Below are 25,887 nucleotides of genomic sequence, written 5' to 3'. Positions count from 1 at the left end.
ATATAGTAATTAATATTGCAGTTTCGCCTCTTTGACATTGCATGGATAGATTTAATGCTTTAAAAAATATGAAATTTAAACCACCGGCATCGAATAACAAAGCCAACGGTTAGCATACATGGAAATCAAAAACTAACACTAGAGCAGAACAGACACCGAGTTTGAGAAGCACAAGTGCTCCCAATATGCATTTTTTATTTTCTTCTGAATAAATCACTGCAGATATCAATATTTAGTATCGAACAATGTGACTCAATGGTTATACAAATTATTTATATAACCTGGTATCCATGATATTGATATAGGATTATGAATATTAATTTAAGATTAACCAATATTAAAGTATATTTATAACTTTTATTAAATAGAGGACGGAATTGAAATTTTTATTAAAACGACGGTAAACGGCCAGGAAATATGAAAAAAATAAAATAAAACACTGTCCCGTTCAAGACTATACATATGATCAGCCTACTCTTAGGGAGCATTCCACAAATCTGTCACCAGCTTAGTCATTTGTCTTTGACACCCTTCCATAACTTCCTGAGTGACAAGAAGTCCAGGTGACTAAATCTATGCACAGTAGTCAAGATGCAGTGGAATCATAGCTTTATAAAGAGGGATAACATACTTATATTTATTTGTAAATAAAGAAATCTTTGAACTATTTTGCCAAATTTTCCAATATCCACTCTGAACGTCATCTCTGCTCACCATTACCCACACATCCCTAGCCTCATCAGTTTCTTACAATCCAGCACCATCAGTATGACACATAGTATACAACACAAAGTGCAAAAAATACCATACATTTTGCAACATTAAATTGATAACCATTACTTCTGCCACAATGTCAATTTACTTAAACCATTCTATAGGACATCTACATTACCTTTATCAATAATTGCCCTGACTAGTGTTGTATCTTCAGCAAACAACTGAATTACCACCATAAAGCTTCCCTATCTCATTAATATACAAAATAAAGAGTACTGGTCTCCTGGCACAGAATCCCAAAGTATTCCATAAGTCACCCTCATTCTCCTAGAATCCACTCCAACATATTACTCTCTCTGGTGTCAGTCTCTCAGCTATCTCTTCCCATCCATGCTACCTGCTTTTCATTTGTTCCAACTTTTGTAAAAGTTTTCCATGTGGTATTCAGTGGAATGCCTTTACAATAGGCCAGCATGGTGTAACCATTTCTCTTGTTTGTTTCTGCTGTTACTCTCTTATGAAACGTTAGTAGATTTGTAAGGGAGGACCTACCTTTTACGAAACCATGCTGCCCACCATACAGTATCCTGTTCCTATTCACCCATTGCTGGATTTTACTTGCAACCAACTTTTCCAATATTTTTTATCCACCAATCCTGATATTAATTGGTTTGTAATTTGCTGCTTCTCTTTTGAAGCCACGTTAATGTGATTATATTACCCCGCTTCCACTCCTTGATTCTTACATGGGCTGAGACTTAAATTGGATAACTTTATCAGAATCATTGCAAAAATTCTCTTGCACATTTTCATAGCACACGCCACAACATTCCATCCAGTCTCACTGCTAAATTTAGGTTGATATACATATGTACTGTTCACAGGGCCGGTTTTATCATTTGGTAAACTTAGGTAATCGCTTAGGGGCGCTAAGACTTATTTAAGATATAATAATTTTCTTGCTATACAGATATTAGGAGTAATGATATATTTTTACAAATGTATTGGCTTTGATTAATAATTTTTTTTAATGTTTATAATGATAATATTTTTATAAATACCCACATGTGTAGGTGTACGTGTGCTTGTGTGAGTATGACAAAATATATATAGAGAGAGACAATGCATAGGGACGCCTAAATTGTCTTTGCCTAGGGGCATCATATGCTCTCTGACAGGCCCTGATTGTTCATCTCCCTTAATTCTGAAATCAGTCTGTCACACAAGCCACTGCAAAATCTTTACCTGAATGAATAACTTTGCCAAGTGATCACGTAACTCAACCTTTTTTTTTACTTCAGTCACTTTCCTACCATCACCATTGATTATAGTCATCCTTCCATAGTCATTCTTCATCTTACTTGCCACATAATGGAAAAACTCTTTTGGATTTACTTTGGCCTGCTTAGCTTTTTTCTCTCATAATCTGATTTGATCTTTCTTACCATACCGCCACTCTTCCTGTTTGCACTTTGTACTGTTCATGAGTATGTTGATTACCTTTAAATAAATATAAATAAAATAAATCGGCTAATGTCTTTTTATTTTCATATAGGGAGTAGGCAAGGCCTTTATATCCTATCTAGCCTTTGGAGACTGAGTGGGCAGTTCAATCTCCACCAGTAGCCAATCAGAGATAGCTGCCTACAGTACCGTCGACAGGGTACAGCATAGAGGCAGTCTGCCTCATGGTATGGCTTAATAAGGGCACCTGTTCAGCCATATTGCGGCAGACGCCGTTGCTACAACAGAAATTGTTAGCATAGCAAGTGCAGAAAGAAGTTTTTCTACGCTTAAACTGATAAAGAATTATTTACGAACAGCAATAACCCAAGAAAGATTGGTTGGTCTAGCAACCATATCGACAGAGGTGGACATAGCTTATAATTTAAATTTCGAAGAGCTTCTAAACAGTTTTATTGTGCGATATCTAGAGAAAAAATTTAATTAATATTATTATGTAATCGTTTCATTAATGTTTCTCTTGTAATAAAAAAACAGCAATTGGAGGTTTTCTCATATTTTTGTCTTATAATCCATCAAGGGCAATATTTAATTGTTTGCCTCAGAGCGCGATCTAATCTGGCGACAGCACTGGCTGCCCATATCTATTACTAATTTTAGGCAGCCACCGATGAAGAGGCTGACGAACAAGTACTGCCATCTCTTGGTACCTAACCGTAACAGGATAGGTTACTGTCTGAAATAATGTGGGCACTACGATCGATTTTCTTGAGTTTACGGGACGAAAAACCCTAGTTTCCAGGAGGAAAAACCCGCTGTCAATAGGCTTAGAAAAATTCCTCCACTCGGCTAGTCGACAACTGGACTTGAACCTAAGTCTAATTTCGAGCGACCAAGCGCCACTTCCACTGAGCTACACTATTATCTTTTTCTTTATTAATTCTCTTTACAATGTTTTTTTTTTAAACTATTTTTTAATGCAGCTCTTGTTTAAAAAATCCAATTATATATATATATATATGCCAGAAATCGTCGGGGTGCTTTCCTGTGGATACACAGCTACCGCTGTAAATGTAGTTTTTTCATGTGGTGTAAAAATTCTGATTGACTCGAAAAAAACATGCAAAAATTAAAATTGTCGTCACAGGAAAAGGAAACATTAATAACTCTATGAACTCCATCATTCCATATAACCCAAGAAGCTTCGGATCCATGTTTTCATTAGCTATAGTTAGATTTGTACGATGGCGGACGACCTTGATGATACCGCAACAACTGTCGAAGAACAGAAACCTCACAAGAAAGTTGCCAAACATGACAGTGGTGCAGCAGATCTTGAAAAAGTTACAGATTATGCCGAAGAAAAAGAAATTAGTTCTCAGGATATTACCGGCGTGAGTACTATTTATTGTTTTAAGAAACTCGCAACGACAAGAATCAAAACAATATTGATGTTTCGCTGTAATATGATAAACATTTTGTGACTTCCGTTACTTGTTTGGACCCGAATCTTAAAGCATAAGTGCAACATTTTGATATGTTATTTTATTACTATCACTTCTAGCCGACCTGCAAACCCACAGTGATCAGCACTGTGATAATTAAAATCATCTATAATGATCACCCTTCTCTTGCTCACTAATCCAAGTTCCTCTACATTTGACTCCATCCTCCACTTTTCCCGGCCTAAAGAACGCCCAAATAAATATTTTCCACTATTTTCTTCTTGTCGTTAGATAGGGCTAAATGGCCTCGCCTACTCCCCGTATACCGGAATAAAAATGTTTAGCCGATTTTTTTTTTTCTTCTTGTATCTCAGCTTTGTATTCTCCCACTATCATCAGCACCCCCCCCTTCTTATCTTCACGAAAAACATCATGCCCTTCCATTCTATTCCCGTTAGGATATCATTCCCATCCAATTGTTTCACTTATTCCAACTATTGTCAAGCAAATAAACTCAATCAATTCAACAGCTTCATCTTCATATTTCTGATACTACTGGCATTCAAAAATAAGCGGGGTTTGATTATTGGTCTCTTGACCAATAATCAAACCCCGCACCTCTCATCTGTGACTTCTCTCCACCTGCTTTTGTTTGCTCACCTTTATCCCTTGTCCCATATATCTTCCCAGACTCAGCTACTCCTCATGCATCCCAAGCTATCCAATTCTTATGCTGACCATTCTCATATATCCATATGTTATTGCTTCTGCAATCCACTTTTTTTTTATACGGTTTCACGACAATCTCCTTGGCTCCATCTCCCTCAATTTCCAACTTGAATTCCTGTTCTCACATTCTCATCTCCATTCACTTACACTTCGAGTCACATCTGGTCCACCCACTTTTTCTATCTCTGATTTCCTTTGATACCTTGCTTGCATCACTCATTACACTTCCTTCTAGCAACCAAAAGTAACAGTAGTCTTATAATGATGACTTGGTTGGCAGCACATATTCAGCCCCCTCAATAACTTACTTTCATAAAGCCAAGAAGTCTAGGAATTAATGATCGCTCCATCAGCTACAGTTTGAAATAAATAGGAAGAAACTATACAACTGTAGTGACTCTTCTGGTATGAGACCTCACACAGAGAGTCAGGAAAATTAAATTATAATGGAAGGAATGGTAAGAATATCAGTGTAAGAGTGACAATGTTATATAATTGTACTAATGACTGGAATGGGCATTATCATGGAAATTATTACGAGGAAAGAACAATTTCGACTTTGTATTCGTTTGGTTTGGAAACATCAAACATGAACAAAGATATGCGTATAAGGCACTATAGAAGAATAGAGATCTGCAAGTTGCCCAACTGTGTCATACAGACTGCAGACAAGAGCATACAAAAGAACATGCAGGTAGATTATTATGTCTATATACAAATGCCAGGAGTATTAGAAAAAAGGGGTAGAGTTTGTACTTTGGTCAGTATGTTGGGACTTCAGATTGTAGGCATTAGTGAGACCTGGCTATCAGAATTACACATACTAACTGGTATTTAGTGTAAAGGGTACATTATTTTTAGGAAGTTTAGACAGGACAGGATAGAAGAGGAGGGGAGGGTGTGCTGCTAATGAGACCAGATGACTTGAATCCAGTTAATGTTGAGACTGATTGTAGTACTAGTATTTCATTTGGCAGTGAATTTGAAGCCATCTGGTGTGAGGTGGAATGTAACAAGATCAATTACATAGCGAGGTGTCATTACAAAACTTGTGGATCAGTTGCTAGTGAAATGCATCTCGAAATAGAGATGACAAGTGCAAAAAGAGTAATCATAACAGGAGACTTTAATTATCAAAATATTGATTGGGTAGCAGTAAAATCTCATGAGAAGAATGAAACTGAATTTATTGAGCTGTTGCGAGACAACTTCCTCAAGCAGCATATGACGGAACTCGATGTCAGAGAGTGTTAGATTTGATTATAATGTAGGAGGGTTTTCAGTTAAAAATGTAACTATTCTGCCTCTGAGTGGTGACAACGATCATGTGGTATTCACTTGGGAAGTGACTAAGTTTATGAATATTCCATGAATGACATCAATTGCTGAATGGGAAGAATAGAATATCAACAGTGTATGGGAAGCATTTAAAAAAATACTTAAATGATGCAATATCAGAATGTGTCCCAAGAGTTCAAAGAATAAATATGGTAGGAGTCAAATGCATGTGTAATCTTATTAAGCAAGAGATTCATAAGACACGGATGATGCATTGGAAGGAATATCATTTGCTTAAGAATGATGTCCGTTATGAAAAGTATAAGCAGTAGGCTAGAATATTCACAACTGTTGTATGGAAAGCCAAGTCTGACAAACTAAAGACTACCCGCAAGAATTCTATTGATATGCTGCAAGTAAAAGAAAGAATGAATATGAAAGAATAACTATTCTGAAGGCAGATGGTTTGAGGGTGACAGGTGCAGAAGAGGTTGTTTAACTGAGTGCCCATTTTGCTAAAAGATATCAACCTGGTGTATGCATCATCAAGTTCACTGCTACCTCTTTACTGAATGAAGAAACTCAGGTGTATGAAGAGGTGGTATTACAGATGTTGTATAAACTGAATAAGAATTCACCAATAGGATCTGATGGAATATCAACATGGGTGCTAAAAGAGTGTTCAGCTGAACTGGCTATTCCTTTGACCAGGCTACATAATTTGAGTCTCAGAACAGAGAAGATTTTTGCATGAATAGAAAGAATTTATAGTAATCCCATTGCAGTAGGGTGGTGCAAAGACCGATGTATCCAACTATCGACCAATCAGTATCTCAGGAGTGATGGTGAAGATTATAGAAAAAATTGGTTAGGGGCTCACATTCAGAAATGGATGGTTGACAGCGAATCCCTACTTTGAAACAAACAGCATGGGTTTACTAAGGGAAGGTCATGTTTTAGCAACTTGCTCACATTCTGTAATAATGTTACCATTTTAATTTTACTAGACCTGGGTTTCCCAAATTGTCTTTCATGGAAAGTGAATAAGTATTCCATAATGTCAGTGACCAAGCCGTGCATTTTAAATGGAAGTAATTCCAGAAAGGGAATACTGTTGTTTGTGGCCGGTCATAAAAATTCCCTACAAACCGATTACAACAATGGGCGGCATATCTTCTGTTCTCAAAACTGAATGAAATAACATCTGTGTTGCAAATGTTAGTGACCAATCAGCAAGGAAGTATAAAGAAAATTTTTCCACTGAAATTGAAGATCAAGGTAGTCTGTATCTGGTTCTCAAATCTAGTAATACTGAATATTTTCTTCGCAAGTTTGTACTGTAGGGTGAAAGTGCTTGTTTCGAAACCATAGTGCTGTGATTCTGTAGGCCTATAAAAGTAATAGGCCTACAGATTTAAATTTTAATATGAATAAGAGACAAGGGACTTTGTTTAAGTTTGGTGTTAAGAAATCTCTTATTGAAGGGGTTTGCGACATAACAGATAGTGATTCATCCACCTCCAGCCTGCAGAGCAATCTCCAGGATGTACAAAAGGAGGGGAAAAAGTCTGCATTCACTCGTAAGTACTTATAATAATATTATACATTTTTGGTGATCAGAATGGGATATGTCAATGCAAATCAACACAAATTAATTTAATGATATTGGCCTGAGGAAACTACAATATGCTACAAGATTTCATTAGTCCAGTGATTGATAACTGATTTAAATGTAATTTTATATTTGTCAACATGTCACACTATACACATAAGTGTACTAATACTTTTTATGATTATGACATAATTAATTATTAATACATTACAAAATAACCAAGGTGTTCCGTAAAAATTTCAGGATTTGTGAAGTGTTCCATCATAGGAAAAATCTGGGAAATGCTGTACCAGGCAATGGGAATGGATACACCATGATACTTTTGGATTTTGCTAAAGCTTTTGACAAAATTCAGCATGAAAAGCTGTTGCATAAATTGGAGACTATGGGTTTGGATTATAAAATATTAGCTTGGATAAGAGGATAATTGACTGACAGACATCAAAAAGTGGTATACAGGGGATATGAATGCAAGATTTTAAGGTAACTTAAAAAAGTGGTGTACCACAAAGATCAGTCCTTGGTCCACTGTTATTCAATCTGTACATTAATGATATTGGGAAGGATTTGACAGGTGACATACAGCTATTTGCTGATGATGCAAAGATAGGTAGGGTAATTGGTAATGCTGCTGATATGCAGTACTTGCAGAATGATTTGAATAGGCTGTAATTATGGACATGGGAAAATGGATTTCAGTATCAGTAAATGCAAAGTCATTCACTTTGGTGTGATTAGATATCCGATGCCATATTATATTGGTGTGATTATGCTGGTTCAAGGTACATGTAGCAAAGATTGCAAATACAACTCAAAAGATAATTGCAATGCTGAAACAAACTTTAACATATAAAGATAAGGATGTCATTTTGCCTCTTTACAAGGCCTTGATAAGACCTCACTTGGACTAATGTGCACAGGTCTGGTCTCCTGGTTTCTATTGTGATTCTGATACAGTGGAGAGAGTGCAAAGGAGTGTTAAAAATGATATTAGGATTGTAGACTGCAGGCACTAGCAAACAGGAAAAAGAGGGATGATATGTTGACTTACAAACTTCTGAAAGGGTCATACATCATTTCTGTTGATGAAAGTTTTCATTTTATTGAGGGTAGGAAAGGACAAGGCACCCTTGGAAGCTGAGAATGAATGCCACTAAGATTGTTGGTGAGGGCTAGATTTTTCTCTCATAGGGTGATTGGAATGGATTGTTATCGGATGTTGTGTTTGTAAGCAGTGTGAATGAATTCAAGAATAAGTATGTAGTAAGTGTCCCCTCTCGATGAGTCCCTGACTTCCTGGAGGTTTTTCTCAATAACAATAGTAATCTCTTTTGCCTAAGACAGACTGAATATTAATTCAGCAACAGTGGTACCTCCCCTTCCCCCTTATCTGTGAGTTCACTTTTTGCGGTTTCAGTTACCCGCGGTCAACCCCAGTCTGAAATTATTATATAGAAAATTCCGGAAATAAATAATTCATTGAAATATACACGCTGTACTGTATACGCTATCCACCTGTTAGTCACTTAGTAGTTGTCTCGGTTATCAGATCAGTTGCCACAGTATCGCAGTGCTTGTTTTCAAGTCACCCTTATTTTATTTAATAATGGCCCTAATGTGCAAGAGTAGTGATGCTGGTAACTTGGTTATGCCAATGAGAAACAAAGTAAAATGCTTCCTTTTAAGTTGGAAAGTGAAAGTTCTCGATGTCATAAGGAAAGAAAAAAATTGCATGCTGAGGTTGTTTCGATTCTCTTCACATAACTTTTATTATAGTATATTGTTATAATTGTTCTGTTTTATTATTAGTTATTGTTGTTAATCTCTTATTGTGCCTAATTTACCAATTAAACTTTATCATAGGTATGTGTGTATATATAAGAAAAAAAACATGGTGTGTGTGTGTATATATATATATATATATATATATATATCACTTGGTTGGTTGGTCGATTGGTAGAGCCTCTGCTACTAATGGCTCGGTTAAGTAAGTTTGAGCGCGGTTAGTAGTTGGAAGGGGGCCAATCGTTCGATGCTGTCGGCACACTCTCCCTCGATGAGTCTTTGGACTCCCTGGAGGTGTCAAAATAATAATAATAATAATAATAATAATAATATATATATATATATAGGGTTTTGGTACTATCCGTCGTTTCAGGTATGCACTGAGGTCTTGGAACATATCCCCTGTGGATATGGGGGGGGGGGGAACTACTGTATAGTTCTGACTAGAGAAAGGAGAATGCACAGCGCTATTGATCTATCATTTGTATTGTGCAAGATTGATTGATTGAATATTAAATATTCCTACTTCAGTTATAATTTCAAATTAATAAGGAATAACTAAGCATTATGTAGGACTACAGATAGACAATGTTTTTTTTTTTTCAGTATAGTGCTAACACCTTTTAACTCTAAGTGATGAATTCAGAATGAACCTTTCTCTACTTCAAAGCTATTTTTCTAATTAAAATGCTATTATTACACCTTTGCTAGCCACACTCATATAAAACTTCCATAGATGACCTCTTGTTCTTTTCTGTCTGGTTGTATATTATCCAGCAATATATATTCTTGTTGAGAGGCTTATACGCTGGTTAGACATAATAACTAATATTTAAGGAATTGACAGCGTATACTGGAAATATAGATTAAATAAACTTTAATATACACTTTCCGATATTTCGGCGAACGTCACGTTGCCATCTTCTTGGGAACTTACTAAAAAGACACGTGCACACAAGTACTAATACAACAAATGAGACTGAGGCTAGGACGCTAAAGTCCTGATGATTTCCTAAAGTCCTGATGGTGCCCCCTGGCGGGCTATATTGGTAGTTCTTGGCCTTTGGGCTGAAGTTCTTTTGATAAAAGTTTCCCAAATTTGGGGCAGTTTCATGCATCCAAATTTGTTGAGGTTTGGCATGTTCCTAAGGGCCGAGGCTGATTCCATGAATAGTCTTTCATACTTGAACTTGCTGCGGTGTATTACTGTGGCTTTCTTCCATCTTATTCTGTGGCGAGTATCCAGAGCGTGGTCTGCAAGCCCATAGTGGCTGTACTGGTGAAATCGGATGTAATCCTTGTGTTCTGAGATTCTGATATTTGCTGTCCTGCCTGTTTGGCCAAAGTAGGACAGTTTACAGCTGCAAGGGACCTGGTATACACCAGGTAGGTCTAGGGGAAGTGGTTGGTCTTTGGTGGAGCGGATAAGGGATGCCAGTTTTCTATGTGGTCTGTAACAGGTGGTCAAGTCATGTTTTTTTAAGATTTTATTGATTTTTTCTGAGGTGCCTCTGATGTAGGGAATAGTGATGAATTTAGAGTAATCTTTTATCCCTCCCCTTCACAAAAAAGATTACTCTAAATCCATCACTATTCCCTACATCAGAGGCACCTCAGAAAAAATCAATAAAATCTTAAAAAAACATGACTTGACCACCTGTTACAGACCACATAGAAAACTGGCATCCCTTATCCGCTCCACCAAAGACCAACCACTTCCCCTAGACCTACCTGGTGTATACCAGGTTCCTTGCAGCTGTAAACTGTCCTACTTTGGCCAAACAGGCAGGACAGCAAATATCAGAATCTCAGAACACAAGGATTACATCCGATTTCACCAGTACAGCCACTCTGGGCTTGCAGACCACGCTCTGGATACTCGCCACAGAATAAGATGGAAGAAAGCCACAGTAATACACCGCAGCAAGTTCAAGTATGAAAGACTATTCATGGAATCAGCCTCGGCCCTTAGGAACATGCCAAACCTCAACAAATTTGGATGCATGAAACTGCCCCAAATTTGGGAAACTTTTATCAAAAGAACTTCAGCCCAAAGGCCAAGAACTACCAATATAGCCCGCCAGGGGGCACCATCAGGACTTTAGGAAAACGCTAGCATCCTAGCCTCAGTCTCATTTGTTGTATTAGTACTTGTGTGCACGTGTCTTTTTAGTAAGTTCCCAAGAAGATGGCAACGTGACGTTCGCCGAAATATCGGAAAGTGTATATTAAAGTTTATTTAATCTATATTTCCAGTATACGCTGTCAATTCCTTAAATATTAGTTATAACCAGCAATATATAACCAGACATATATACAATATATATCTGGTTATATATTGTAGCATCTTCTCTATAAGCGCTTTTGTAATTTGTTTGCCCTATTTCCTCTTCTGTTTTTAAGCTAAACATTGCAACCAATAAAAACCTTTAGTCTATCCTCATAGGAAGCACACCATAAACCAGTTACCATAGTGATCATGTGCCTCTGAATCTTCTACCACATCTCCCCTAAGCATCTCAGGTGATGTACAATATACATCATACAAAATCCTATATACACCATGATGACAAATCCTATGTACATAGGATTTGTCATCATGGTGTTCAGATGTGGATGTATCAAAGCCTAATAAAGAGGAATAATAACTTTCCCATCCTTGCATGTCAGTGCTTTTTTCAACATTCAAGTGATCCTTTGAACTACTTTGCCCACTTTTGTAATATGTCCTTTGAACTTAATCTCTCTGTTCATCATTATCTGTAAATCTCTAGGTCATAGTTAGGTTTAATATAATGAACACAAGTTTAATTGTTCCTCTATTTTGTCTCTGTCAAGAAACACCATCAGCGATGCAATGCTAAAATTATAATAATGCTCTCAATAACATACATCATAATAAGTGGAAAATTTAGACTAGAAAGTTAAATTCCTATGAGGAATGCCCTTTATGGGTGCTGTTGGACAGGAGGCCTAAGAATTAATGTTTCCAAAATCTTGAGAAGTTTAGCATAACTATATTTAGTTAGGTTGATTTTTAAATCTTCTGCTGATTCTAAAAAAAAAAAAAAAAGATCTTTTATGTTTGTATTTGCTGCAGCAAAGTATAGTAATTTTGTTCCATCTTATTCAAGGTATCAGATGCAAGGTATCCAAAACATGGTCACTAAGGGCTGACTGGCCGTATTTGTGGTGGCAGATGTTGGCCAATTTCTCAGTTTGACAATCATATAATTGCAAAAACATGGGACCTAGAACAGAGTAAAGAGAGGGGTGGGGATACTTCACAGAGCAGATAAGTAGTGCTTACAAAAAGGAAAAAAGTCTAAATGCCTTCAACTTAGTATTCAGTTCTTAATGGAAGAGGAAAAAGGAAGATTTACAATGTTGCAAAACCTTACACATGAGCTGTTTTACATAGTAATCCCATGCAGTTCCTATTCAAAGGGCAGAAACTCCAAAGAATGAATAATGGCCAAGGTAATTCCTACTGAAGGATATTTTATTATATATTTTACCTCTAGCTGCAAAACTGTAGAATTTGTCGCCTCTTGTAAGAAAGTAATAAATGAGTGCATTTTAATTCAGGTAAAAAAAAGGAGGTATTGTATTACCCTTCAGCATATCTAATTATCTAACCTCTGAGGAAAATCATAAAGGTCAAAACAGTACTGTATTATTATTATTATTATTATTATTATTATTAAGAGAGAGACCTCCAGGGAGTCAGGGACTCATCGAGAGAAGCCACCTACTATGCGCACCAACTATCAAACTTATTCTTGAATTCATTCACACTGCTTGCACTCACAACATCCAATGGCAATCCATTCCAAGCATGCACTACCCTCCTGTGAGAGAAATATCTAGCCCTCACCCCCACTTCTTAGCAGTATTGATTCACAGGTTCCAAGGATGCCTTCCTGTCCTCCTCCACCTTCCATAAATTGAAAAATTCCATCATTTGAAATCCTGTATGACAATTTCAGAAGTTTGTAAGTCTCAATCATATCACCCCTCTTTCTCCTGTTTGTTGGTGTCTGCAGTCTACAAATTCTCAATCTGTCTTCATAATCAGTATTCCATAATCTTGATATCATTTTTAACACTCTTGCACTCTCTCTCTCTCCAGTATATCAGAATCACAATCGAAGCCAGGAGACCAGACCTGCACGTAATAGTCCAAGTGAGGTCTTATCAAAGCCTTGTAAAGAGGCAAAACGACATCCTTATCTTTACATGTGAACATTCTTTTCAGCATTGCAATTATCTTTTGAGTTGTATATTTGCATTCTTTGCTGTCTGGCCCCTGAACTTCAACTTCCTATCTACTAACACTCCAAGATCCCTAGCCTCATCAGTTTCTTCTAGTATAATCCCACCTATATAATACGACATTGGATATCTAATCGTGCTGAAGTGAATGACTTTACATTTACCGACATTCATTTTCCCATGCCCACAGTTTCAGTCTATTCAAATCATTCTGCAAGTACTGCATATCAGCAGCATTCCTGATTACTCTACAAATGAATTAATGTATAGATTGAATAATAGTGGACCAAGCACTGATCCTTGTGGTACACCACTATCAAAGCCTTGTAAAGAGGCAAAATGACATCCTTATCTTTACACGTGAATGTTCTTTTCAGCATTGCAATTATCTTTTGAGTTGTATTTGCAAACTTTGCTACCTGGCCCCTAAACTTCAACACTGTCAACCAATTTCTAAATGTGAACCCTAACCAATTTTTCCAAAATCTTCACAACTACACCTGAGATACTAATTGGTCAATAATTAGATACATCAGTCTTTGCACCTTGTTACCTTAAACCTAGCAGACTCACATCCCCCCGTATACCACTTTTTGATATCTGTCAGTCAGCCATCTTCTTATCCATGCTAATATTCTATAACTCAAACCCCATACTCTCCAATTTATGCAACAGCCTACCATGCTGTATTCTGTCAAAAGCCTTAGCAAAATCCAAAAGTATCATGATGTATCCATTCCCCTTATCTAGTTCAATGATAACATTGTTATAGAATGTGAGCAAGTTCTAAAACATGATCTTCCCTTAGTAAACCTATGTTGCGCATTGCAAAGTAGGAATCCAATGTGAACCCTAACCAATATTTTGAAAGTATTCACCACTGCACCTGAGATACTAATTGGTCCATAGTTAGATACATCGGTCTTTGCACCACCCTTGTGCAATGGAATTACCATACATTCTTTCCATTCCTGCAGAATCTTTCCTGTTCTGAGACTCATATTAAACAGCCTGGTCAAAGGAATAGCCAGTTCATTTGAACACTCTTTTCACACTTTCTGATATCCCATCAGTCCCTATTGCTGAATTCTTATTCAGATTGTGCAACAGCTGTAATACCTCATCCTCATACACCTGAGTTTCTTCATCGAGTGAAGAGGTAGCAGTGAGCTCAATGTTGTTTACACCAGGTTGATATCTTTTGACAAAATGGGCACTCGTTAGTTGAACAACCTCTTCTGTGTCTGTAACCCTCATGTCATCTGCATCCTGTTAAAAGCCTTAGCTTTCCAGAATATGCTCAGTATACTTCATGGAGAAGTATACTGAGTTCATGTTCATTCTAGCCTGCTGCTTATAACTTTCATAATGAACATCATCCTTATGCACATGGTATTCCTTCCACATCATCCTTTTCTTACGAATCTCTTGCGTTATAGGATTACACATCCATTTTACTCCTACCCTATTTATTCTTTAAACTCTCGGGATACATTCTGATATTGCATCATTTAAGTGTTTTTTAAATGCATTGTCGATATTCTTCCCATCCAGCAACCGATCCCATTCCACTGAACTCAATATACTTCTCCAACTGAGGAGTATACTGAACTCAGTATACTCCTCAGTTGGTCGTAATTTCCTGCTTTGTAGCACAGCATGTAACTTTTTCTGAATGGAACATTCATAATGAATTTAGTCACTTCCCAAGTGAGCACTGCATGGTCACTCTCACCAACCGGAGGCAGAATAGTTACATCTTTAACTGAAACACCCTCTGACATTATAATCAAATCTAACACTCTTTGACCTCAAGTTCCTTCTGCCACATGCTGCTTGGGGAAGTTGTCCCACAACAGCTCAGTAAATGCATTTTCATTCTTCTCATGAGATTCTACTGCTACCCAATCAATATTTGGATAATTAAAGTCTCTCATTATGATTACTCTTTTCTCGCTCATCTTTTCTATTTGCTGATGCATTTCTTCATCATTAGCAACCGATCCATCAGGTCTGTAACAACATCTTACTATGTAATTGATCTTGCTGGATTCAACCTCACACCAGATGGCTTCAAACTCATTGCCACATGAAATATTGTTAGTAGAAATACTACAATCGTAGGCCTCAACTGTAACTGGATTCAAGTTCTCATCTCATCTTCCTTTTACCCTCTTTTACCTTGCAGTGTCGAGGGTTTATTAATCATTGGACCTCAAACCGTTCACAGGATAAGGTGGTCAGCCCTACGTCCCCCCAGTATATCCTATGTCCGTAGTTTTGAGTTCTCAACAAGGGGGGATTCAAGTTATCTGATATCGTTAGCAGCACGCCCTCACCTCTTATCCTCTCTATCCTTCCTAAAAATAGTGTACCCGTTACACTTGATACCAGTAAGTACATCTGATTCTGATAGCCAATTCTCACTAATGCCTACAATCTGAAGTCTTAACATATTGACTAAAGCAATATGTTTGTGATACTCCTAGCATTCATGTACAGACATAATAATCTACTTGCATGTTCTTTTGTATATTCGTGTCTGCATGACACGGTTAGACAACTTGCAGATATCTATTCTTTTTTAGTGTGACATCTTTGCACACGTTTGATGGGTCTGAAATGGATGAACATATAGACAAAATAATTCTCTCCTCATCAACATTTCTATGATAAAGCCCATTCCCTTCATTAACACAGTTATATAATATTGCCGCTGTTACACTCACATTCTCCTCATTCCTCCCTTTATAATTTAATTTCTCTGATTCTCTGTGTTAGGTCTCATACCAGTTATTAGTTTTTCCAGACTCCTGATACCAAGCGCATTCAAGTGCAGGCTGTTCCTCTTATACAAATCCAATCTTCCCTCAAACTCGCTCCACACATCCAAAAACCCACATCCATTCCTTCTACACAGCCTACGCATCAAATCGTTTGCCATCATAGCCCTTCTTATTAATATATTTTTGTCATATCGAGGTAAAATACTAACGATTTTCACTTTCTCACTCTTCACTCTCGTCTCTTCCAACAACCTTTTCATGTCCTCTCTCATATTGAACTTATCGCCAGTTAAATCAGTGGAATTATTATGTTAGTGGAATCCTAAATCTAAAGCAATCAATCAAAAGCTGAACACGTGGACCCTTTCAAGTTTGTGCAGTGAGTACTGCAATGTGAAGAAATTCATTTTAGACATTTTGCAATTTCATTTAAGCATTGGATGCATTGGAACATTGATAGTGAGTGAGCATGACATATGTAAGGAAACGAATAAGCTTGATGCTAATAAGGATGAAGAGCTTAATTGATGATGTATCACATATTTTGAGGGAATGTTCCAGTGAGTTAACAACAGCTTTGACATACTTCATTAACATGAGTCTTCCATTGGGCCAAATTCCGCTTCATAAGGGAAGTGTAAGAGTAAGGTTTCAAATTATAGGCCAGTCTGTGTGTTTTGTGGTTGTGGTTAAAGTGTTGAAGTGGTTATTGAGGACCAAGATTCAGAATTGAGTTGACAAGAGCAGTGTTCTTTTTGATGAATGGTATGATTTTGCTAAAGGTTGCTTGTGTTTTAGCAGTCTACTTATTATAACAAGGTGATGAATGCATTGGACAGTGGAGATGAATACACAGTGTTATATTAAGATATTGTTATGTGCCATTCAGTCGTTTTTCGAGTCTTGGTGATCCTGTGAACAAAGGATCTCCATCCCACCCGGTATATGCGGCTTGTCATGTGGCTGTGCAAAGGCCTTTGTTATATACAGTCACCTGATAAGCTGCTTTAAATTGGAATGGTTGGGAATTGGCTGGAAGATTGGCAGTCTGATGGTTATAGCAAGTGATGTATGGGGGAGGGGAATGATATCCCAGAAGAGGAAAGTCACTAGTGGTGTGTCCACTGTTACTATTAAACTTGTTACTGGGAAGGGTTTGAATGATGATATGCTATTTTTATCTGACTTACACGGGAAAGATCACAAGACATATAGCATATCAGTACCTTGTGTGGGCATCTTTGCAGATGATGCAAAGTTGTGATGAACTATGAGGAATAGAGCAATTGTAGCTTTTCAAAGGGCTTAACTCCTTAACATACAAAGACGTCTGTGACACGTCTTTTGTTTATTGCACCAAAATTGATTTTGAATTTTGGTTTCACATATAAATACAACCGAATATAGACGCTAGACTTCCTTTCAGGAAATAGGCACAAGATTGTCTAGCCGAGAAAAGTTGTCAACGGCATGTATCAGCTAGTTCATTTGCATTTGCACAAATTCATCATTATTTTTCAAATAATGATGAATTTGATCTTGCAAATCACCCTCGCCCAAAAAATTGGCAGAAAAACGACTGCTTTCTGATTTTTAATTGGTACGTTAAGGGGTTAACTAGACTGGATAAATAGGCAAGCGAGTGGGATTGCCCATTTGATGCTGCAAAGTGTAAAGTTTTAAAATTTGGGCAGTGGGATGTAGAGCATACAATTAGTGGAGGAGATGAAGGATCTGATGATGAATAAGAACCTAAAATTTTGGAGACTTGTCTCTAAAATTGTGAGGACAGCATAGTGGATTATGGCAATGTGGAAGTAAGGATGTTATGATTCTGTTGTATAAGCTTTGATCAGGCAGCATATTGATTACGTTGCACAGATTTGGTCACCTGGTTTTAACAAAAAAAAATTAAGAGATATTTGGAAGGGTCCAGAGGTGATTAACTAAGGTAGTTTCTGGTCTCTGAAATGTTGACTTTGAAGACATGTAAAGGAAATGCAGTTTGCAGAGTCTAATGGATAGGTGGAGGGAATATGATTACAACATAAATTAAGGCGTTATTACCAGATGAAGATAGAAAGGGCAGAGAGCAGTGAGACAAGGCCATCCCTGGAAGTTGTAGGGATGGTGTGTGTATGTGTAAACAGATGAATATTTCTTATACTCTTTTTAATGACATTTAATGCAGGCTTGAAACTTTTAGGCTCTTTTTCATTTTTTTTGTTACACTTTTTACTTCATTATCAACCCAAGCTCTAAGATCTATGCATACTGAAAACATTGCATACATTAATATAACACTAAAAAATGCCATTTCTGTGATATTGAATGATCTCATATTAATCTTTGGCTGATTAAAGTGATGATCAGGTTATATCTATACTGCTCAAAGCAATTAGTGGATATTTTGGTTTTCTTGTAAATTATAAAGTTATAAAAATAATTTACAAATGTAACACATTTATTTTAAAATATTCTTAATATACAACAGTGTAGAACAACTGCATATAAAATCATGTTAAGACTTGTCGAAACGTGTCTTAGCCGTATTATGCTAATACAGCTAAGACACGTTTGTATGCTAATACGCATAAAAGTATATTAGCATATAAAAGCATCACTTGTTGCGTGACATGTTAAGACTTGTCGAAACATGTCTAGCCGTATTATGCTAATAAATGCCTTTTATGCTAATTAGCACAAAAGCATGGCTTTTATGCTAATACAGTTAGGACATGTTTGTATGCTAATACGCATAAAAGTATATTAGAATATAAAAGCGTGGCTTGTTGCGCTCACTTCCACCGTGCATAATTATCACTTCAAATGTAAACTTCTGTCACCTACCAACCATTGTTTTGTTAAAAATGACAGAGCAACATGATATCCCGGAATCCATGGCTTGGAGAGCCATTGGTCCGATTATTGGACTTTGGAAGATGAATAAACACAGCAAGTTGTTGCTCAAGCGTGTTGTGTATCTCAAAGCGTAATTTCATGGCTTTGGAATCGCTTTCTGGAGACCGGAAATGTTCGAAATTGTCTTCATGCCATAGCTTTATATTCTCAAAGACCAATTTAATGGTTTGCATTCCACTTACTGCAAATCACAAAAGAGCCCGAAGAATTTGGGCACAGGAAACACTGCAATTGGTCAAATGAGGATTGGGCTTGTGTACTTTTTAGTGACGAGTCCAGGTTCAGTCTGCAACCAGATAACCAACATATCTTGATATGGCATGAAAGTGGAACAAGAAATAATCCACAGTTTGTTCGTGAAAGATCCCAACATCAAGTTGGGAGTTTGATTGTATGGGCTGGAATGAGCATAGGTGGCCATACTGTCTGTATTTTATCAGAAACGGTTCCTTAACAGCCCAAAGATATTGTGATGAGATTTTGGAACCTATAGTTCATCCATATGCTGCTGCAATACCTTCTTCTTCAAACCACTCTTTGAAGTGGTTTGAAGAAGAAGGTATTGAACGAATGAACTGGCCTGCCTGTTCACCGGATTGTAATCCAATCAAACATGATTGGGATGCTTTAACTAGGTGTGTTTATGCTCGACTGGTGCCACCACGATCGCTTCAATCGCTCTCACAGAAGAGTGGGGAAATATCTTGCAAGAATTGTTTGCTTATCTTATCTGGTCCATGCAATCAAGATGTACTGCTGTTTTGGTTGTTAATGGAGACCATACGCCCTATTAAAAATTAACCAAAACATTTTTGGCTATTCTTGTTGTTATTCTTGTTAAAATTATTTCATGCTAAAATGTATAATTTGTTAAATTTGTAATAAATATCGATTATTTAAACAATATCTCATCAATTACACCCTATCCATAAGTTGAATATTTATTCATGTATAAAGTACCCAATAGTTATAATTATTTGCAGAAATTTATAATTATCTGACAGAAACTAAAATATCCTCTAATTGTTTTGAGCAGTGTAGTTTGGTAAAATTTCCAGCAGACTATAAATAGGCTATTTTCTTTGGAAATTGCATAGGCCATGACATGCTGATCTATTGTGTTTGTCTGTCATTTGTTTCCTATCCAGGTTTCTCAAAGCCTTTACTGCTGCAAGTGTGCTCCATCCGTGACTTGAAACTGAAAACAGGATTAATGTTAGACAGAAGCATTTCCCTTGGATCATTTCCATATTTTTATATTCTAGTATAAAAATATTAGCTATCTTTCATTCATGTTTTTTAGTGTTAATTCAAGTTCAGCATATTGATGTTAAGTAGCAAAAGTTAAGATTGTCCTTTAGATATTATTCGAGATAATTATTCTAATAAAACTTTTTTCAGGCTATGTCCTTGATAGGGGACAAACATTCTAAGGAAACAGCAGAGAAGGCAGCCCGACAAAAAGAGCTCGCTAAAGTTATTATAAAGAAAGAAGATGTTGAGCTTATTGTAAGTATAATTATCATCATTATTGTGTACTGTGGGTACACACCTAATATTGTGATAATATATTGTGATATTGTGATAGTAATACATAATTAAGCTTACATTATTGCTAACTTTCTATCAACAATATTCCTCAAGATTAGCCTGTTATTCGTCAGGACTCAAAAAGTGTCAGATCCAATATTTTGTTCCTTTGATGCACTTCTAACTGCATCAGTCTACCTAAATCTTGATCTTCCTATGAATCTTTTAATGGTCATCCTGGCATCAAAAATGTTTTGCTAATCTTTCATTTCTCATTCCGTTTAAGTGACTATACCACTTTAGATTAGATCTCCTCGCATATTCTTGAAGGCTAACAATGTCAAGTTTCTTGTTAATATATAAGTTTTTAATATGCTGCCATTGATAACATCTGTTCACTTCCATAATTCTTCACAAAATCTTTTTTGTAACCCAGAAGAACTGAGATCTCTAAGTTGAAATTGGTTTGCATGTGTTGTATACTACTACTTTAGTGTTTTGTATATTTTCTCTCTTATTCCATATAAGTTTATTTAGCTGATTTCCTTCTGTACCAGTTTTGCTTATTATTTTGTCTATTTCCATAGTTAGTTTACCATTATTGCTAAAAATTGTTTCCAAATAGCAGAAATATTTTACTTGTTCTATAGGCCCATTCTCTGATCACATTTGATCAGAGAATGGGCTTTATTTTGTTTCATTTTATTAATTTTATTATGTGACTCCCACTCATGAAAGGTTGTAAACCTATGACACATTGGTACTGTGAGTAGCTAAGGATTTTTTTTTTCTGTTTTATTAATTTTATATGTTTTTTTGTATTTTTATTTAAATTTATTTTTTACATAATCCAGAAATCCTCTTCTAGAGACTGCACATGGAACTTTTTCAGGCCACTTCAAGCCTCCAGTAAGTTGAGGAGTGGTCCTCATACCAAGCGATGACATTCAACTCCCACTTAAAGACAATCACAAACATCCTGCAGCCTGTTGGTTGGAGAGCATATATTCTAACTGCTCAGCCATTTAAGGTGGTAAATGGTAATAGATGTTTTCTATATTTTCCTACCTATTTTCATAGTATTTGTCTTTATACTGCTGATTGTCATACTAAATGTATTACAGCAGTCATTCAGTTTAGTTAAAGAATCCTGAAGACTTGTACTGAATTTGTAAAATAATCATAATTTACAATTATGAAGCCATTAGGAAAAAGAAAACCAGGACGTCCTCTTAAATAATTCAATGATGACTTCTAAGGCTGGAACAGGCCATGCTAGGCCTAAATCCTTGATATGCATGATGATGATGATGACAATTATGAATCTTTTTTACAACTGTTTCTCTACATTAGTATTTTATTAGTTTTGGTTTTGTAACATGTATAATTAGCACTTATGATTTTTCCGATAAGAAATTGATGTTTATGTTAACGTGAAATGTAGAGTACTTGAAATTGATATACTTACCAGATATCAAATAATCATAATAAATTTAATGATCTTTATTGTAATTCACATTTGTTAAGTGTTATATCTCTCTCTCTCTTGTTCATCATAAAGACACTTTTCACCAAAGATGATAACATATCTATTACTAGCTTTTACTATTACTGGGACTATTAACAAGTGAATAGTAAATAAATGGAGATATTAAGCAGACATTCTATTTCAATGTTCAAAGAAACTAAATGGAAGGTTTCATCTTCTGTCTCTCAAGGACACCAGTGATGTTATTTTATTGGAACAATGACAGAATTAGTGAAATCAGAAACTGTCAAGTGGCTTTGATGAAAAGCTCTACTTTGATACAGTGTTGTTTATAAAGTAGTAAAAGAAAACTGTTTTTCTCCTAATAAGTTTAGAATTTGCTTATTGTCATAAAATTGTCCAAAGTAAGAATATTCTAGTGAAACATTGAAGATGAATGGAACAATATGTGCTAAATAAGAAAACACTGCATAATCCTGTGGAAATTAAGAAGTTTTAGATTTTGGGGGAAGAACTGACTCTGTAAGAATTCATTATTAAAAACAGAATGCTCAGTCTAGTAGACTGATTAAGTACTTGTGAAATAAACCATTAACAGAATGAGTCAGTGTGAGAATGAATTATCTCTAAAGTATAGTCTTATCTTTTGAAGGTCTTTGATTCAATTGGTTTTATAGTAATTAATTTAGTTTTTTTTTGCAATGTATATAGTTTTTAGTTTTATTAAATATATATATATTTTTTTTTTTTTTTTAAATTTGGTCTTGAGTCAATCATTTCTTGGACTCTAAAAATAAAGAAGGTAAAAGTCAAAAATAATGCACACCAAACTGTGAGGATTACAGGACTGTCAGCCTAATATCCCATGCATCTAAAATTATTTTAACTGTTGTTAACAAAGAAATTGAAAGAGCCTTAATCAGTGAATTGAGTGAACAATAGAAAGGCTTCAGAAGAGGAATGGGAACCATTAATGCTATCCTGGAACTAAAAATACTAATAGAAAGATCACTTGAAAGAAATAGGAACATATACATATTCTTCATAGACTTTCAGAATGCCTTCAACCAGATAAAACATAATAAAATATTCAATATTTTAGATAAATTAGACATAGAAGATCATGTACATAGATTAAAAAAAGATTTACACCAAACAGAAAATGTAGCTGTTTAACTCTGACACTTCTGAAGTGAAAATAAAGAGGAGTTAGACAAGGTTGTCTCCTTTCACAAAATTTATTTAATATCTATAGTGAGACAGTGATGAAAAAGATTGGAAAACAAAATAGGAATTAGTATCAATGGTATAAAATACAACAATCTTAGAATTATTATTAGAATGATACCATTCTAATAACAGAAAACAGAAACAAATTAATCAAATTACTGCAGCTACTAATTAAAGAAGGTAAAGAGTTTGGATTAGATAAAAATGCAAAAAAAGACCAAATTTATCAAAATCCCAAAAGAAAACAGATCCAAGCCAGAAATATGCATAAACAATATGTAAATTAAACATACAACAGAATACAAATATTTAGACACATACTTTACTGCAGATGGAAAGCAAGATGAAATAAAAATCTTTAGCCATAGCTAAAGATGCCTTCTGGAAAAATAGATCTGCTCAGAAGTTCTGTGGTTATTGAGACAAAGAAAAGAATGATAAGAGCATTAGCGTGGCCAGTTTTCACATATGGAAGTGAGATCTGGGTATTCAAGAAGAGAGTAAGACAACAGATAATGGCCTTTGAAATGTGGTGCTATAAAGGAGCTCTGAAAATCTCATGGACAGATTATGTGACAGATACAAATGTCCTACAGAGAATGAGAGCACAGAGATCTTTATTACAGGACTGTTGATGATTTGAAATGATCCAGAGAAAGATGAGATTGGCAGGACATGTACTGAGAAGTTCAGCAGGACAGAGGATACTAACAGTTTTAGAAGGAAAAATTATGAGAAAAGGATCAAGAGGTAAAAAAAACAAAGGACATGGTTTGAAGATATAAGATAATGGACAGGATCGCATGGCTATGCAGAAACAAAAAAGAAAGCCGCCAACAGAGAGAACTGGAAGGACACTGTGCTGCACCCTCTCTCTCACTGAGGAAGCTGCATGAAGAAGAAAGTTGTTATACCAATCGGATTGAACTCTTTTGTTTATTTAAACACTCAGTATAAAAAACAGGCTCTTTACAGAGATATTAACATAAATGGTGCAACCAACAGAATTTTAAGATAACTGTTCACTCATGTCCTGTCAGCTGTTTCAGTTATGTTAAAATCATGTCAGCTGTGCCATTTGTTATATATCTGTAATGAGAATGTTTTATTACTGAGTGTTAAGTAAATATACACAATACAATACAAAAATATGCAACAGTTCAATCTGATTGGTGCAATGGCTTTTAATCCCATATTTTTAGAATCCAAGAAATGATTGACTCAAGACCAGATAAAAAAAAAAATAAATATACATTTAATGAGGCTAAAGACTATGTACATTGTAAATAAAAGTAAATGAATAATTAATAAAACTATTTTGGTTCAAGGCCTTCTAAATTAGAATTATAGATTAGAGATCTCCTTTATCTTTATCTTTATAGGATAAATTCATTCTCTCAGACTCATTCTATTAATGGCTTGCTTCACATGTACAATACTTAATCAGTCTATTAGACTGAACATTTTGTTTTTTACAACAATTTCAAAATTCATTTGTAAATGTTCACCAGAGTCAGTTCTTTATCAGACCCCTCCTCAAAATCTAAAACTTCTTAACTTCCACAGGACTATGCATTTTTTTTTTCTTATTTAGCACATATTGTTCCATTCACCCTCGCTGTTTCACTGGAATATAAATATTCTTACCCCAGGCAACATAATTACTAGACACACAAATTCATTACCAGAGGGGGGAGGAAGTTTCCTTTACTACTTCATAAACGCTATCAAAGTAGAGCTTTTCATTAAGGCCACTTTACAGTTTCAGATTTCACTGATTCTGTTACTTGTTCTGATAAACTAATAAATATGTTACTGGCATTCTTGAGACAAAAGACAAAACTTTTCATTTAGCGTTTCTTTGAACATCGAAAAAAAAATGGCTACTTAATATCTGTATCTGCCTTTTATTTACTGTTCACTTGTTGACAGTCTCACTTTTCCAGTCTAAGGATTCACCTTGCTAAGATTCCCTTTTTAGAATCCTCTATTAAGTCTGAGAATGTTAAGTTTTCCTAAAAAATTCCTAAAGCGAAATTCTGAAAGCAGTGTTCAAATTAAAATTTTTTTTATCCATACACCAATAATCTTGGTTTGTGGATAAGTCTGAAATCTGGAGTCTTCTGTCCCATCATAGATGCCAGAAATTGTTCAATCTGTAATCTCGCTAAATATTTGGCATTCAAACTCAACAAACATATAGGCAAGATATCAGCTTACATTTATTTAAAAAAAAAAAAAAAAAAAAAAAAAATTCAACCTCTTTCCCACAGTTTTGGACATAGCAGTTTTGATCAATAAGATATCTGATTTCTGTTTTGCATAACTGAATGATCGAGTTACTAGCCAGATGTTTTATATGTTACTGTATTTGAAAGATACCTTGAATATTCTTTCATTGTTATATATTCTGACACTGAAATAGAGTTGGCAATATTTTAAAAGTTTTTTATGACATTTCCAAGTTTGGTACTTTGAACAATATTATGTTACTTTTAATTGGAAAAGACCTAAATTAGATTTTCATCATAATGAGAGGAATCTTTGTGGGCTTTTTCAAGGTAAGTTAGCTAATTGCATATGGAAGTAGCAGGGTTTTTTCTTCCATAGACTCAGGTTTTTCAT

At 35.6% G+C, this 25,887-nt stretch overlaps 1 protein-coding gene across 1 annotated transcript in view; it reads left to right on the top strand.

The window, feature by feature from the left end:
- The first annotated feature begins 2,998 nt into the window (after nucleotides 1–2,998).
- Nucleotides 2,999–25,887, top strand: part of LOC150110439 (huntingtin-interacting protein K) — a 35,317-nt gene continuing 12,428 nt past the window's right edge. The window contains exons 1-2 of the mRNA XM_090393789.1: nucleotides 2,999–3,575; nucleotides 20,415–20,522. Of these exons, the coding sequence (XP_090249915.1) occupies nucleotides 3,426–3,575; nucleotides 20,415–20,522 (258 nt within the window). The 5' untranslated portion in view covers nucleotides 2,999–3,425. The remainder of the gene's footprint in view (nucleotides 3,576–20,414; nucleotides 20,523–25,887) is intronic.

The sequence above is a fragment of the Typopeltis vanoorti genome, chromosome 1 (genome assembly GCF_054136105.1).
Source record: "Typopeltis vanoorti isolate ZY-2024b chromosome 1, IOZ_Tvanoo_1.0, whole genome shotgun sequence".
In the NCBI taxonomy this organism is placed as follows: Eukaryota; Metazoa; Arthropoda; class Arachnida; order Uropygi; family Thelyphonidae; genus Typopeltis; species Typopeltis vanoorti.
This window is presented reverse-complemented; position numbering and strand designations above follow the sequence as displayed.